The sequence below is a fragment of the Pituophis catenifer genome, unplaced genomic scaffold, assembly GCF_029215685.1.
Source record: "Pituophis catenifer annectens isolate HBS135680 unplaced genomic scaffold, rPitCat1.0.hap2 SCAF_4, whole genome shotgun sequence".
In the NCBI taxonomy this organism is placed as follows: Eukaryota; Metazoa; Chordata; class Lepidosauria; order Squamata; family Colubridae; genus Pituophis; species Pituophis catenifer.
In genome coordinates this window covers 47946400-47959158 of record NW_027256884.1, presented here as the reverse complement: position 1 = coordinate 47959158, position 12759 = coordinate 47946400, and the positions used below count along the sequence as shown (strand labels likewise).

Sequence of the window (12759 nt, the reverse complement as noted above, 5' to 3'; positions counted from 1 at the left end):
AATTAATATGGAACAAATGGAAGGCAGAGCATGTTAATCAATAGTTTTCAAAGGTGAGTAATATTTTCAATGTACAGCTCTGATTTATAAAGTGTCAGTTTAATATATTTATAAGTGGGATTTTTTTAAAAAATAAGGCTGATAATCACCTCTTGTATATTACATTATATGGTTTATGTTCTGCAGCTGTAGCTGTAAGTATAAAATTACAAAGAACAAGAATCACCTGTTTTACCAATAAGATGGAATCTTGTATGATACATTTAAGCATAGTGTAAATCAACATTACAAATATACAAGAAAATAACTGTGTATTTTAAACTAAGAGGTTCCATCTTCCAAGTCTTCTTCCCTTCCTTCAGAACTGAATCTCCTACACATTCAATCACCATTTACCTACTTTGGAATACATTAAAGAAAAACCAAAATCTATTTCAAAATTAATTGTTTCTGATAATAAGCAAACGTAATTTAATTTTACAAAGTCTCCATTAGTATTAATATATATTCAATTTAAATACATCCAAACTACTAATCCTGTACCATATTGTCATGATTGGAGGAAGATGTTTAACTATGCAAATTTAGATTTGTTCTATGATCCACCTGTTGACACCAGCAAAAACTCAAAAGTAGTCAGTTCTAATGTCATGCTTATTGTTTGAATACTGAACATTTAGAGCTGATTCGTAGATGGATTATCATTGGAGAACTAAAATATCATGTAATGAATCACAGGAAGAATTTTCATGCTGGCTGAGGTCTACATAAGAGCAATTCTTTTTTTACACCAAGTTCAAATGTATATAATAAACTTTATATAACTAAATGTTTCAGATACCAAAATTCTCTCTGCCTCAGGTGTTTGAAGGCATAAAACTGTATATGTCAACTATTTTTTAAATTTAACATTTGAAGTAATACAAAATTACATAAACTCTGTGCTCTTTCAGCTACGGTATTTCTACTTGTATTAAATATAGACTTCTAATTATTTGTGAAAGCAATACTCCTCTATACCTAATCCTTGATAAGATTTCCCGACCTAAATCTCTCCATATATTTTAAATACAGTTCCCATCAAACCAAATTAAATTGCTTTAGACTACAAATCCCTTCAGCTCTACCTTTTATGGCTAACAGTCTGTATTGATGGAGCTACCAGAAAGTCCAAACTAATTGAAAGGCCCCAGGTGGGTGATGGCTATTCTAAAATAAAGTACCTGAAAATTTTCATATTCATTTATCACAATATGTGCTTTACAGTTAATTTTATATGTACTAAAATGGGTTTACCTTTAAAATTTGGCCTTATTCGTGCATCATAACCTGATGTCCGCCCCATTAATTTATCCAAGAAATCTGAAGGAGAGAGTGTCTGTGAAGGGGATTTTGCAGATCTCGAATCATGTTCTTTACAGAAAGTTGTCCTAGATAAATTATTAGTTATCATTAGTAATATTGTTGTTACATCGCTTTCACTGGAAAAGTGTTAATATAACTTTACAGAACAGTGAAAAACATCAACATGTTTTGGAATCAAACTGAAAAAAAATCAGACTAAGTTATTTAATTCATAAGTTTTCCAGTTAATTATTTTCAAAAAGTGTTTATATTTGCAGAGCAGAGACATGCATTTCCTCTTCAATTATGGATCTACATTATCTCTGAAAGTCTGGCCAAACATATCACACAATCAGCAAACACTTTTACAATGTTAGTGTCCAAACCATATAAAAACATCAAACAATAAAACAACTTAATAGGCACTAATTAAATGAGTTTGTTGTTCATTTCCTCTGAGAAAAGGAAAAATATGAAGATGATCCATGGATAATAGCCCTTACTGCAAAATCTATCAGGTGTTAATTATTATGCTTTCATAGCTTTTTGCAAATAAAGTACCAACACCTTCCAACCCTTTTCTTTCCTAAGCAATGGTTTTTTTTCCTTCTTGTTTACTTAGTCAGCTCTATAAATAGATGTGATATATAATAATACATTCTGTATATAATAATCATATGAAGTAACATTCAAAACTTACTGTTTTAACTTGACATACTATATTGATATATTAATATTCATACTTTTAAATGCTAATGTTCTTTATATACATTTTTATAAATTCACTTATTGCCCAGAATTATTCATTTAATAAGACAAAATTAATAAGGCTAAACACTGATTTTTCCATTTAAAGATTCACTGCTACCTTCTATAGGTAATAGAATCAGATATGCATGCTGAACTGATAAAAAAAAAATGCTTCTTGATTAACATCTATTGAGACAGTGGCTTCTTCTTAGATTTTTTTCCACTAGTAAAAACCTGTTTCTCTGCTATCTCATAGATGAGGTCATATTAACCTTATTTTAGTTAATCCAGCAAAGTTTCAGTTCTCCATGATTTTATTAACATAAACTAGAATTGTTGTAGCAAGGATAAGTACACATGAGGAACATGGACACTCTTTTCCTCCACTAGTTTATCTTCTTGATTTTAATACAGCAAAACTATTAACATGTATTAAATAATAACAATTGGGTGTATGTCTGCAGCCGCAAATTAATTTCACAGTTGCACACAAGAAGAAATTACTGTTTGATAATTATAAATTATTACATAAATGAAATTTCACTGACTTGAGGAAATTTTTTAGCTACCCATAAACATTATACCCTAAAAGAAAGAATACCTCAGTAACTTCTCCATAGACTAAAGTTGTGTGGAATTTTTAAGTATGTTACCAAGCAACAGCTATTTCCAATGGCACAATTATACCAACCTATATACTCAGACTACGGATTCAGCAAAAAGAATAGTGAGTCTGAAGCAGCTCTAAATCCCTGCATCTTTAATAGATGCTTACAAAAAAGGAATGATTTTACCTACCTGAAATGATATGTTTCTAAAAAAACTGCAAACAAGGCTGTCAAAATGCTCACTAGCTGTCGGTTCATTCCTCCTGTTTTCTGTACTGAATGTGAGAAAAAAATATTCCAGAAACGATTCCAGCATCAATAAAAAGAGGTTGTCAGAAAGTACTTGTCTTCTCTAAATTTCCAAATCCAGTAATTATTTAAATTTCTTTATAATCAGAAAGAAAAGATCTGTGTTTGCATACATTGGAGATAAAAAAAACATCCAAAGTATCAGTCCTTAAAATCATGGTTAGGTTGAACCCAAGAGCATTCCCAAGCAGCCAACACAAAAGGTACGACCATCTGGAATTGCCAGTTCTCTGTAAAGCTTCTTTTGGAAATGTTGAATATCTTCCCACCCTCCCAAAAGAAAACCAAATTTTTCTCTACCTTAACATTATGGAGATGAGAATAATGCTGCCACGTTGGTCTGTCTTCCGGAGCTGTCTACAGTTCCCTTGGGTTTACAAATCAGTATTTGTCTAAAGCATTGTCAAAATGGGAGAGAGGCTATTTGCCTTTCATCCATTTCTTTATTAGCAAGTTGTAAATATCAAAGATGCATGGTTAATGTTGTGCTCAAAAAAGAAAGAAAGGGAAAAATGCTACACTCCCTGTGCCGGAATGAAGGAGGGCTGTGATCTTACACACTGACTATAAATTTCAGCACTTGGACAGCTCCAGGCTCAGCTTGTGCGCATGCTTCTGGTTCCATCAAACGTGACTGGAGTTAAGAGACGTTCTCTCTTCGAGAAACAGGGTCGTAGTTCTGCTGTCCCATTCCCTGTTTTTAAAATCCTCTATTCTTATTATAGAATAGCAGGTACATGTGTACAATAGGATTCATTGATGCTGAGATAAGTGGATTATCCATTAGTAGATGAGGATTAATAATAGAAATTGCACAGGGAATAATATCACAGTGAAGAGGAGAGAGGGAGGGAGGGAGGGAGGGAGGGAGGGAGGGAGGGAGAAATGAGGACTGTAAAAACAAAGTCCAAAATTTGAAATAATATCTTGCAACTTCTTTACGAAGTGTAAGTAGAACTGGAAAAGGAAACTGAGCAAAGAAAGGTGCAGAAACAAACAAACAAATAAACAAACAAACAAACAGCAAAAGAGACTTACAAGTTTGGGAAAGAGAAAAAAAGAATATAAACACATATTTGGTAATAGCAATCTGCTCAGAAAAAAACAACTAAATGTGATGAATGAAAACATTCTATGTAAGCTTCTAAAACAGCATGTCTCTATTGAAAAACATAAGTTAGGAATAGCACTTACAGGTAGTCCTCAATTTAAGACCACAACTGAGACCAGAATTTGTGTTGTTAAGGAAGGCAGTTGTTAAGGAAGTGAGTCATATCCAATTTTATGATCTTTTTTGCCATAGTTGTTAAGCAAATCATTGCAGCTCTTAAATAAATAATGCAGTCATTATGAGAATCTAGTTTCCCCCATTGACTTTGCTTGCTGAAGCCAGCTAGGAAAGTTGCAAATGATTATTGCATGATCCCAGGACACTGCAAATGTTATAAATGCATGTGGGTTGCCAAGCTCCGACTACCGATCATGTGACTATGGGGATGCTACATCAGTTATAAGTGCAAGGACCAGTTGTAAGTCATTTTTTTCAATGCTGTTATAACTTTAAACTTTATAACTTTACTGTTATAACAGTAAAAGAATGGTTGTAAGTTGAGGAGTACCTGTATTCTACCATCATCTTCTATATCTATGGAATATCTTATACTATGTTTATTTTAAAAAAAACAGGAGTAATTTTAGTGAAAGACAGAGAGTGTGTACTTTCAGGATTAATGGAAAGAAATTAGATCTCTATCATAATAATAATAATAATATATAATAATAATAATAATAATAATAATAATAATAATAATAATAATAATAATAATAATAATAATATAAATTAGATTTCTATCTCTTTAATAGAGAATATACTGGAAGAACAAAAATAAGAATAAATTTCAAGGTTGGAAATATCAGGAAGGAATGTGCACTTAAATAGCAAGAAGTTGTAATTTTTGTTTTGAAATTGTTCCTTCTGTACTAAATCATATTTTTTCCTAATCAATCACACTGACCATTAGACAATATGAGCAAAACCAAGAAACAACAGAGGTGTAGCCAAATGACATAGTCATTTCAAAGATCTCAACTCAAAGATGTTGAGACTCTAGAAAAAGTGCAGAGGAGAGCAACCAGGATGATTAGGGGACTGGAGGCTAAAACATACAAAGAATAGTTGCAAGAACTGGGCATGGCTAGTCTAGTGAAGAGAAGGACCAAGGGAGACATGATAGCCATCTTCCAGTATTTGAGGAGCTGTCACAGAGAGGAGGGGTCTAGCTATTTTCCAAAGCACCTGAAGGCCAGACTAGGAATAATGGATGGAAACTGACCAAGGAGAGATTCAACCTAGAACTGAGGAGGAACTTTCTGACAGTGAGAACAATCAATCAATGGAACAGCTTGCCTTCAGAAGTTGTGGGAGCTTCATCACTTGAGACTTTCAAAAAAAGATTGGACTGTCATTTCTCAGAAATGGTATAGGGTCTCCTGCTTGAGTGGGGGGGTTGGACTAGATGACCTATAAGATCCCTTCCAACTCTGTTAATCTGTTAAATCTGTTAAACTAAAAAATTCCTAATTTGTTAGATCTTCATTTTCCAGAATTTGCCACTCAAAGTAGGCAAAAAGTGCTGGGTCTCAATAATGATAACATCTCAATGGGATGTTTCTTATTCAAGGTGGCTAGTGGATTAAGAGAAGATTCTATCTCCATATCTATATTGCTTCTTTCTTAGCTATCTTTGTTAATTTCAATTGTAATATTTATTATTTTAACATTTTATATTTTAGTTTCTAGCTTGTTGTAAGCTGTCTTGAGTCACTTGACAGTGAGATGGGTGTTGTATAAATTTAATAAATAAAATAAAGACAGTGGACAATTTCCTGCTGAAATTTGTCGTTAAACTCCAATAAACATGTTACCAATACCTGAATTGCATGAGATCGTCACAAGAGATTCCAAAACTTTAATCTTCTGAATGAATACTATCTTAAAAATGAGAAGCCATTGCTTATGTCACCAGAGAAAATGTCTAGAATGTATAAAGTCACTTCAAATTTATGTTAAAAGTGTAAACAAGAAGGAGCATTTTGTCATCTTTGGTAGACATGTACAAAAGTTTGAAAATTCTGGATTTAATTACCATATTTTTTGGAGTATAAGACACACTTTTTCCCCCTTAAAAGAGGGTGGAAATGTTGGTGCGTCTTATGCACTGAATACAGCCATTTTTGGCCTCCCAAAGCCCCGCCCTGCTCGTCCCATTTTTGCAAAAAATGGGCCCGTTTTTTGCTCATTTTTTGCAGTGCTTCTGGGAGTGAGGGAGGGCAAAAACACTCCCATTTTTGCTAAAAACGGGCCTGTTTTTTGCTCATTTTTTGTAAAAATGGGGGCATTTTTGCCCTCTCCCAGCCCCCAGAAGCATTCTGCAGGCCTCCTAAACCCTTTGCGTTTTCACAAAAATGGGTGAAAAATGGGGCATGCAGAGGGTTTGGGAGGCCTGCAGAGTGCTCCTGGGGGCTGATGAGGGCAAAAATGCCCCCATTTTTGTGAAAAACAGGGAAAAACAGGGCAGTTTTGGTGAAAAACGGGGCATGCAGAAGGTTTGGGAGGCCTGCAGAGTGCTCCTGGGGGCCAGGGAAGGCAAAAACCTTTTTTTCTTACTTACCTCTTCAAAATCTTGTTGCGTCTTACACACTGGTGCGTCTTATAGTCCAAAAAATATGGTACATACACTGATTCAGAGGATTTTAAAGATTAATAGTTGAGATCAGAGATCTGGGACTGATGGACAAACAGTTGAAAAACAGTCATGGAATTTTGTTTTCGTACATGATAACTGCAGTAAGATTATTGTATGCCCGAAGATAGAAAGATTCAACACTATCCAGAATGGAGGGATTGTTGGTGAAGATGATAGAACTTGTTGAGATGGCTAATTTTGACGAGAAAAAAGACAATACTACATTAACTGCTGACTGGAAAAATAAAAAAATGAACTTATGATTCATGGCTTTTATGATTAGACAGGATATAGAAAGAAGAGAATTACCTTGTAACTGAGTAGAATAAGAGGTAAGTTTGTACTTATAACTGCTGTTAAGAAGATTGTAAACTACTGTACTTCTTTGTATATTTTTCTTCAGTTTTTACTTTTACTTTTTTCTCTTTTCTTGCATTTATAGCTTCCTCTCTGATTTTATTTTCTCTCTTACTTTATATCAGTTTATATTAGTTTTTATCTTCCATTTACAAAGTCTTTAATGAAAATTATCTCTCTGTCATCTATCTATCTGTCTGTCTGTCTATCTAATCTAGCAGCCATTGCTGATGAAAGTTTTAAAGAATTTTTGTTTAAATATCTTTTTGTGATACGTGATCACAAAAAGCAGAGTGAATATGCTGCTTTTTAAAGTTTTTTTTAAACCCTCATGTGGTATGAGGGTTCATAGGCTGAGTATCTGAAACCACAATTTTTCTAAGCGTCCCTCTCCTTGGGGGGAATTAATCAATTTGGGATATCTGGGATTTCAGGATTATATAGACTGGAACCATTTTTTTAAAACAAAAGTGTGGAAGAGGGCATTGGAAAACTACTTTCTTAACATGCCAAGAAAACTGGACTTTCATATAAGCTATCAGATATTGAGTTTTGTTTGGAGGTGATTTTATTTTTACTATTTATCAAGGCTATTATTATATAAATTAGGACCCAGAGATAGCGAAAGGTCAAAGCAATGCAACATTTTATTTATTTATATATACTGTATTTATATATTGTATTTATATTTCGTGTTTCTAGACTTCCCATCTCCCCCAAATCACAATAAAAATAATTTGGCAATACTATATTCCTTTTCCCTTAAGGAATACCTATTGTATCTTGCTGTAAAATCTTTCTAATCTTTCTAAACTAGGAAACCTTCTCTCCAGCAGCACTTTTATGCAAGCAGTAACACTGACAGATACGTTCACTTTCATTTTTAAAACAGTTTCAATGTGTTGCAGAGCTAAGCTACTGTCATGTCTCCTATCTACATTTCTTCAATTTTATGGAAAAAGTGGGGAATAGAATATTGAATTTTAAAGAAAGATGCTTACAGCACTGAATTGCAGACCTTACAACTGTGGAATGCTGAATATGCTTATGGGTTGACCTTTCTATAGTATTGAAGAAAACTATCTTCACTAATCAGGAAATACTTTATATTATTCATTTGGCACAGAGATGGCTTATGTATCTTCAACCTATCAGAACAGGATGACTTATATGCTCTACTTCCATTGCATCTGCAATGTTTTAGGAATCATACTTCCTTCTATTGCCAGAACGGAAGATGTGAAAGTGACACTGGGTCTTTTCTTTATACTTTTCCAATTCAATCCCAGACTGGAATAAATCTTAACTGGAGAGTGGGGGGGGGACATTTTAGTGAAAATCTTTGGGGCATTGCCATATTTTAGTGGCAGGCAAGAAATCATAAACAATTATAAGCCTAGCTGGCAAGTGTAAATCCCCATGAGTAGGGATTACAAGAGTTACAAGAAGATTTTTTTGCTCATCCAAATGCACAGTTTCATGGGCAATGTTTTTTAAAGGCATAGTCAAATACTGTGTTATTGCCAACATATTGCATTTTGTTTGAGAAAGCAAAATAGAGACAAAAATATTTCTTCCTTTAAAACCATGTTTAATGGATGAATATTTAATATGATTTAAGACACAGTGTGTTCAATGGGACTTACTTTCAGGATGATGTGTAAAAAAGCTGTGGCTTCTGTTTTAAAATTCATTCTTTATTTTGAGCTGCATGGAGTATCTTGTGTCATAAAAGGACATTTTCGCTCTGAAAGCCTATCTTGGAGCACTTCCAGTCTTCTAAGAGCACTTTTAAGTCCCATAAGCACCAAGAAATATGTCTATTGAACTAAAGTTGTCTATTGGGGATTATGGGGTTGGTCCAATCATTCTAAAATTCCTTAGTTAGGAAAGGAAGAAATGTCTTTTTAAAAATATCACTGGACCTGTTATGTCCTTATAAGGACATCCGCCCGGATTGGCTGCCAGCCATCGGGCGGGAAAGTTTGAATCCCTGTCAGGGGCGGTGCGACTGCCGGAGGGAATATAAGGAGAGCTCCGGCAGCGCGCGGCCAGTCTTGTCTTGTCTTGTTACTGTAGCTAATAAAGTTACTAAATGTATCGAGCTGGTCACGTCTTCATTTCCTGCGCCTGATCTAACACTGGCGACGAAGGACTAGAGAAGAGAACCTGAGCAAGACTTGTGGCACGATCGCCAACCGAGCTGAAGTCACTCAACCGCAGCGACCTTCAGAATGGCAAACCCGCAAGCTCCGATGGCCTCGCTGAACCCTTTCGACCCGGCACGAGAGAAATGGAGGTCATACATGGTCAGATTCCGGCAATTCCTGTGAGGGAATGGATACCAGAACCTCGACGACGAGCAAAAAAGAGCCCTATTCCTGGCTCACTGCGGGTCCGATGTCCTGGAAATGGCAATTGACCTCGTGGCGCCCAGGGACATTGAGGAGATGTCCTGGAATGACCTGCAGGAAGTCCTACAGGAGCACTACGCACCCACAGGTACCCCGATCACCAACAGGTTCACCTTCCAACAGAGAAACCAACGGGAAGGTGAATCCATCAAAGAATTCGTGGCAGCGCTCCGCCAAATCGCTGCCAATTGCGAGTTCGACAACGTGGATAATGCCATCTGGGACCGTGTTGTTTTCGGAATGCGGGATGTGGGTCTTCAGAAGAAGTTCCTGAGCCGAAAGAGGATCCCACTCAAGGAAGTCCTCGAAGAAGCCACAGCTGCCGAAACGTCCGAAAAAGCAGCCGCTGCGATGGTAAAGGCAAGAGGGATCCACAAGATCCACAAGTCCGGCCTGAACTCATCAGATGACTCGACCACGCCATCAGAGTCTGATGAGGAAATGGCCGTCCACAAGGTTTCCCGCCCTCCCAGGCGGGAAAACCCTCAGCATGGCGACCGGGGGGAACGTTGCGGCAGCTGCAAAGGCGACCACCCCAGGGCAACCTGCAGATGGAGAGACGCAACCTGCCACCGCTGTCTGAAGAGGGGACACATCGCCGAGGCCTGCAGAGCAGCAGATCCAGCCCCGGAACCACCCAGGCCAAGATTCCGCGAGAACCGCAGAGAAACCCAGAGGACATCCAAACGGTCCTCGAACCAGTCCCGGCGCGGAGAGGAGGAATATCCCCACAGCAGAGCAGTGCACCAGACCACCATCGCCCACACGAACGACGAGGGTGCCACCAAGTTCCACGTGACACTGTTGGCAGAGGGGTCACCGTGCAAGATGGAAGTAAACTCCGGGTCTGCCTACTCCATCATGAACTGGCAGCATCTGAAGCATCTTAAGCCATCCTGCAAAAAGACCCAGCTGAAACCCCCGAAGTCGAGGCTCGTGGACTTCAGCGGAAACCCCATCGGAGTCCTGGGCAGAACCACCATCCACATCACATTCAAGGATTTCCAAGGCGAGCTTCCCATCACAGTCGTGGAGAACAGCCGACCGAACCTGTTAGGAGTGGAGTGGTTTAAGCCGCTGGGGCTATCCATCGAAGGCATCCACCAAATTCACAGGGATGAACTCGACAACCTCATCGAAGAGTTCAAAGAAGTCTTCGATGGTAAGCTGGGGAAATTTGTGGGGAGGCCAATCTCCTTTAATCTGGACAAGGGAATCACCCCAATTAGGCTTAAGCCCCGCCAGGTTCCATTTGCCCTGCGGCCGAAAGTAGACGAGCAGCTGGATAAGCTGATCGCCCAGGGCGTCCTGGAACCGATCGATCATGCTTCATGGGAGACCCCCATTGTGACCCCACTGAAGCATGATGGGTCTGTGCGCATCTGCGCCGACTACCGTTGTACCATCAACAAGGCGTTGGCACAGAGCACATACCCAGTCCCAGTAGTGCAACATCTGCTGCATTCCCTGGGATCTGGCTCAATTTTTGTGAAACTGGACCTGGCCCAGGCTTACCAGCAACTGCCAGTGGACGAAAAAACGGCGGAGGCACAAACAATTGTCACGCACAGGGGGGCATTCAAATGCAACCGCCTCCAATTTGGAGTCAGCACTGCCCCCGGCATTTTCCAATCTATGATGGAACGCCTTCTCCAAGGCATTCCAGGGGTGGTGCCTTACTTTGACGATGTGCTAATCTCCGGAGACTCACAAGCACAACTCCTTGAAAGGCTCAGGCTTGTCCTGCAGCGATTCAAGGCCAAGGGCTTGAGGGTCAGGCGTGATAAGTGCATCCTAGGAGTACAGGAAGTCGAGTTCCTGGGCTATCTCATAGATAGTACTGGCATCCACCCCACCAAATCAAAAGTGAAAGCAATCCATGAAGCTCCAAGCCCAAAAAACAAAACGGAACTTCAGGCATTCCTTGGGTTGCTTAACTTCTATGCCATCTTTCTCAAACAGAAAGCCACAGTTGCTGAGCCACTCCACCGCCTGCTGGGGAAAGCGGCTTCCTGGAAGTGGGGCCAAGAAGAGGAAGCAGCATTCCGAGCCATAAAAGGACTGTTAACTTCCAAAAGCGTCCTCATCCAGTACAACGAGATGCTCCCCATCAAGCTGACTTGCGATGCGTCGCCATACGGGGTGGGGGCAGTCCTCAGCCATGAACTGCCCAACGGCGCTGAAGCCCCAATCGCATATTTCTCTAAAACCATATCCGGCGCGGAACGCAACTACAGTCAGCTGGACAAAGAAGCCCTGGCCATCGTTGCAGGAGTGAAACGATTCCACGAGTATCTCTACGGGAGGAGTTTCATCATAGTCACCAATCACAAGCCACTCCTGGGGCTCCTCACAGGCGACCAACCCACCCCGACCTTCATGTCCCCGCGGATGACGAGATGGGCCATCTTCCTAGCCAGCTACTCCTACAGGCTCGTGCACCAGCCAGGCACAGCCATAGGAAATGCCGACGCGCTGAGCAGATGCCCATTGAAGGATCCTGTAGAAGACCCAGCCCCCATGCTCCACCTATTCCACATAGATGACGACGCCAGCTGTCCAGTCTCATCCGCAGATGTGGCCGTCCACACCCAAAAGGACCCCACACTCCACCAAGTGAAGTCCTGGATCCTCAGGGGGTGGCCATCTGAGAAGACGGAGGAGAGGTTCAGCCCATTCGCCAGAAAGCAGAAGGAGCTGTCCACCATGAAGGGCTGTTTGCTATTGGGAGACAGGGTGCTGATCCCAAGCACTCTGCAACGGCGGACGCTAGAAACTTTACATAAAGGGCATCCGGGCATCGTCCGCATGAAGGCCCTGGCATGGAGTTACGTCTGGTGGCCCTCACTGGACAGAGACATCGAAGAGTGGGTCTCCAGATGTGACCCATGCCAAGAAGTACGCCCCGCGACGCCACAAACCGAGACAGCAAAGTGGGAGACCCCCAGCAACCCCTGGTCACGGATCCACATCGACTTCGCGGGTCCGATGCAAGGGCAACACCTCCTCATCGTGGTAGATGCATTCTCCAAGTGGCTCGAGGTGGTACCCATGGCATCTACCACAACAGAAGCAACGATCCGGGCCCTGCGCCGCCTTTTCGCCACCCATGGCCTACCGGATGTGCTGGTCTCCGACAACGGCCCCCAACTCACATCCCTGGCCATGGAATCATTCCTGGCAGGACTGGGCATCCGCCATGCCCTGTCTGCCCCGTACAGGCCGGCTGGG

The 12759-nt window shown here is 40.2% G+C and overlaps 1 protein-coding gene across 2 annotated transcripts in view; it reads right to left on the bottom strand.

Moving 5' to 3' along the window:
• GLRA2 (glycine receptor alpha 2) overlaps nucleotides 1-2960 on the bottom strand; it is a 281710-nt gene extending 278750 nt beyond the window's left edge. For both annotated transcript variants that reach the window (XM_070943572.1, XM_070943573.1), the window contains exons 1-2: nucleotides 2893-2960; nucleotides 1297-1430 (exon numbers count right to left, since the gene is read on the bottom strand). In XM_070943572.1, coding sequence (XP_070799673.1) covers nucleotides 1297-1430; nucleotides 2893-2960 — 202 coding nt within the window. The remainder of the gene's footprint in view (nucleotides 1-1296; nucleotides 1431-2892) is intronic.
• Between the last annotated feature and the right edge of the window lie 9799 nt (nucleotides 2961-12759).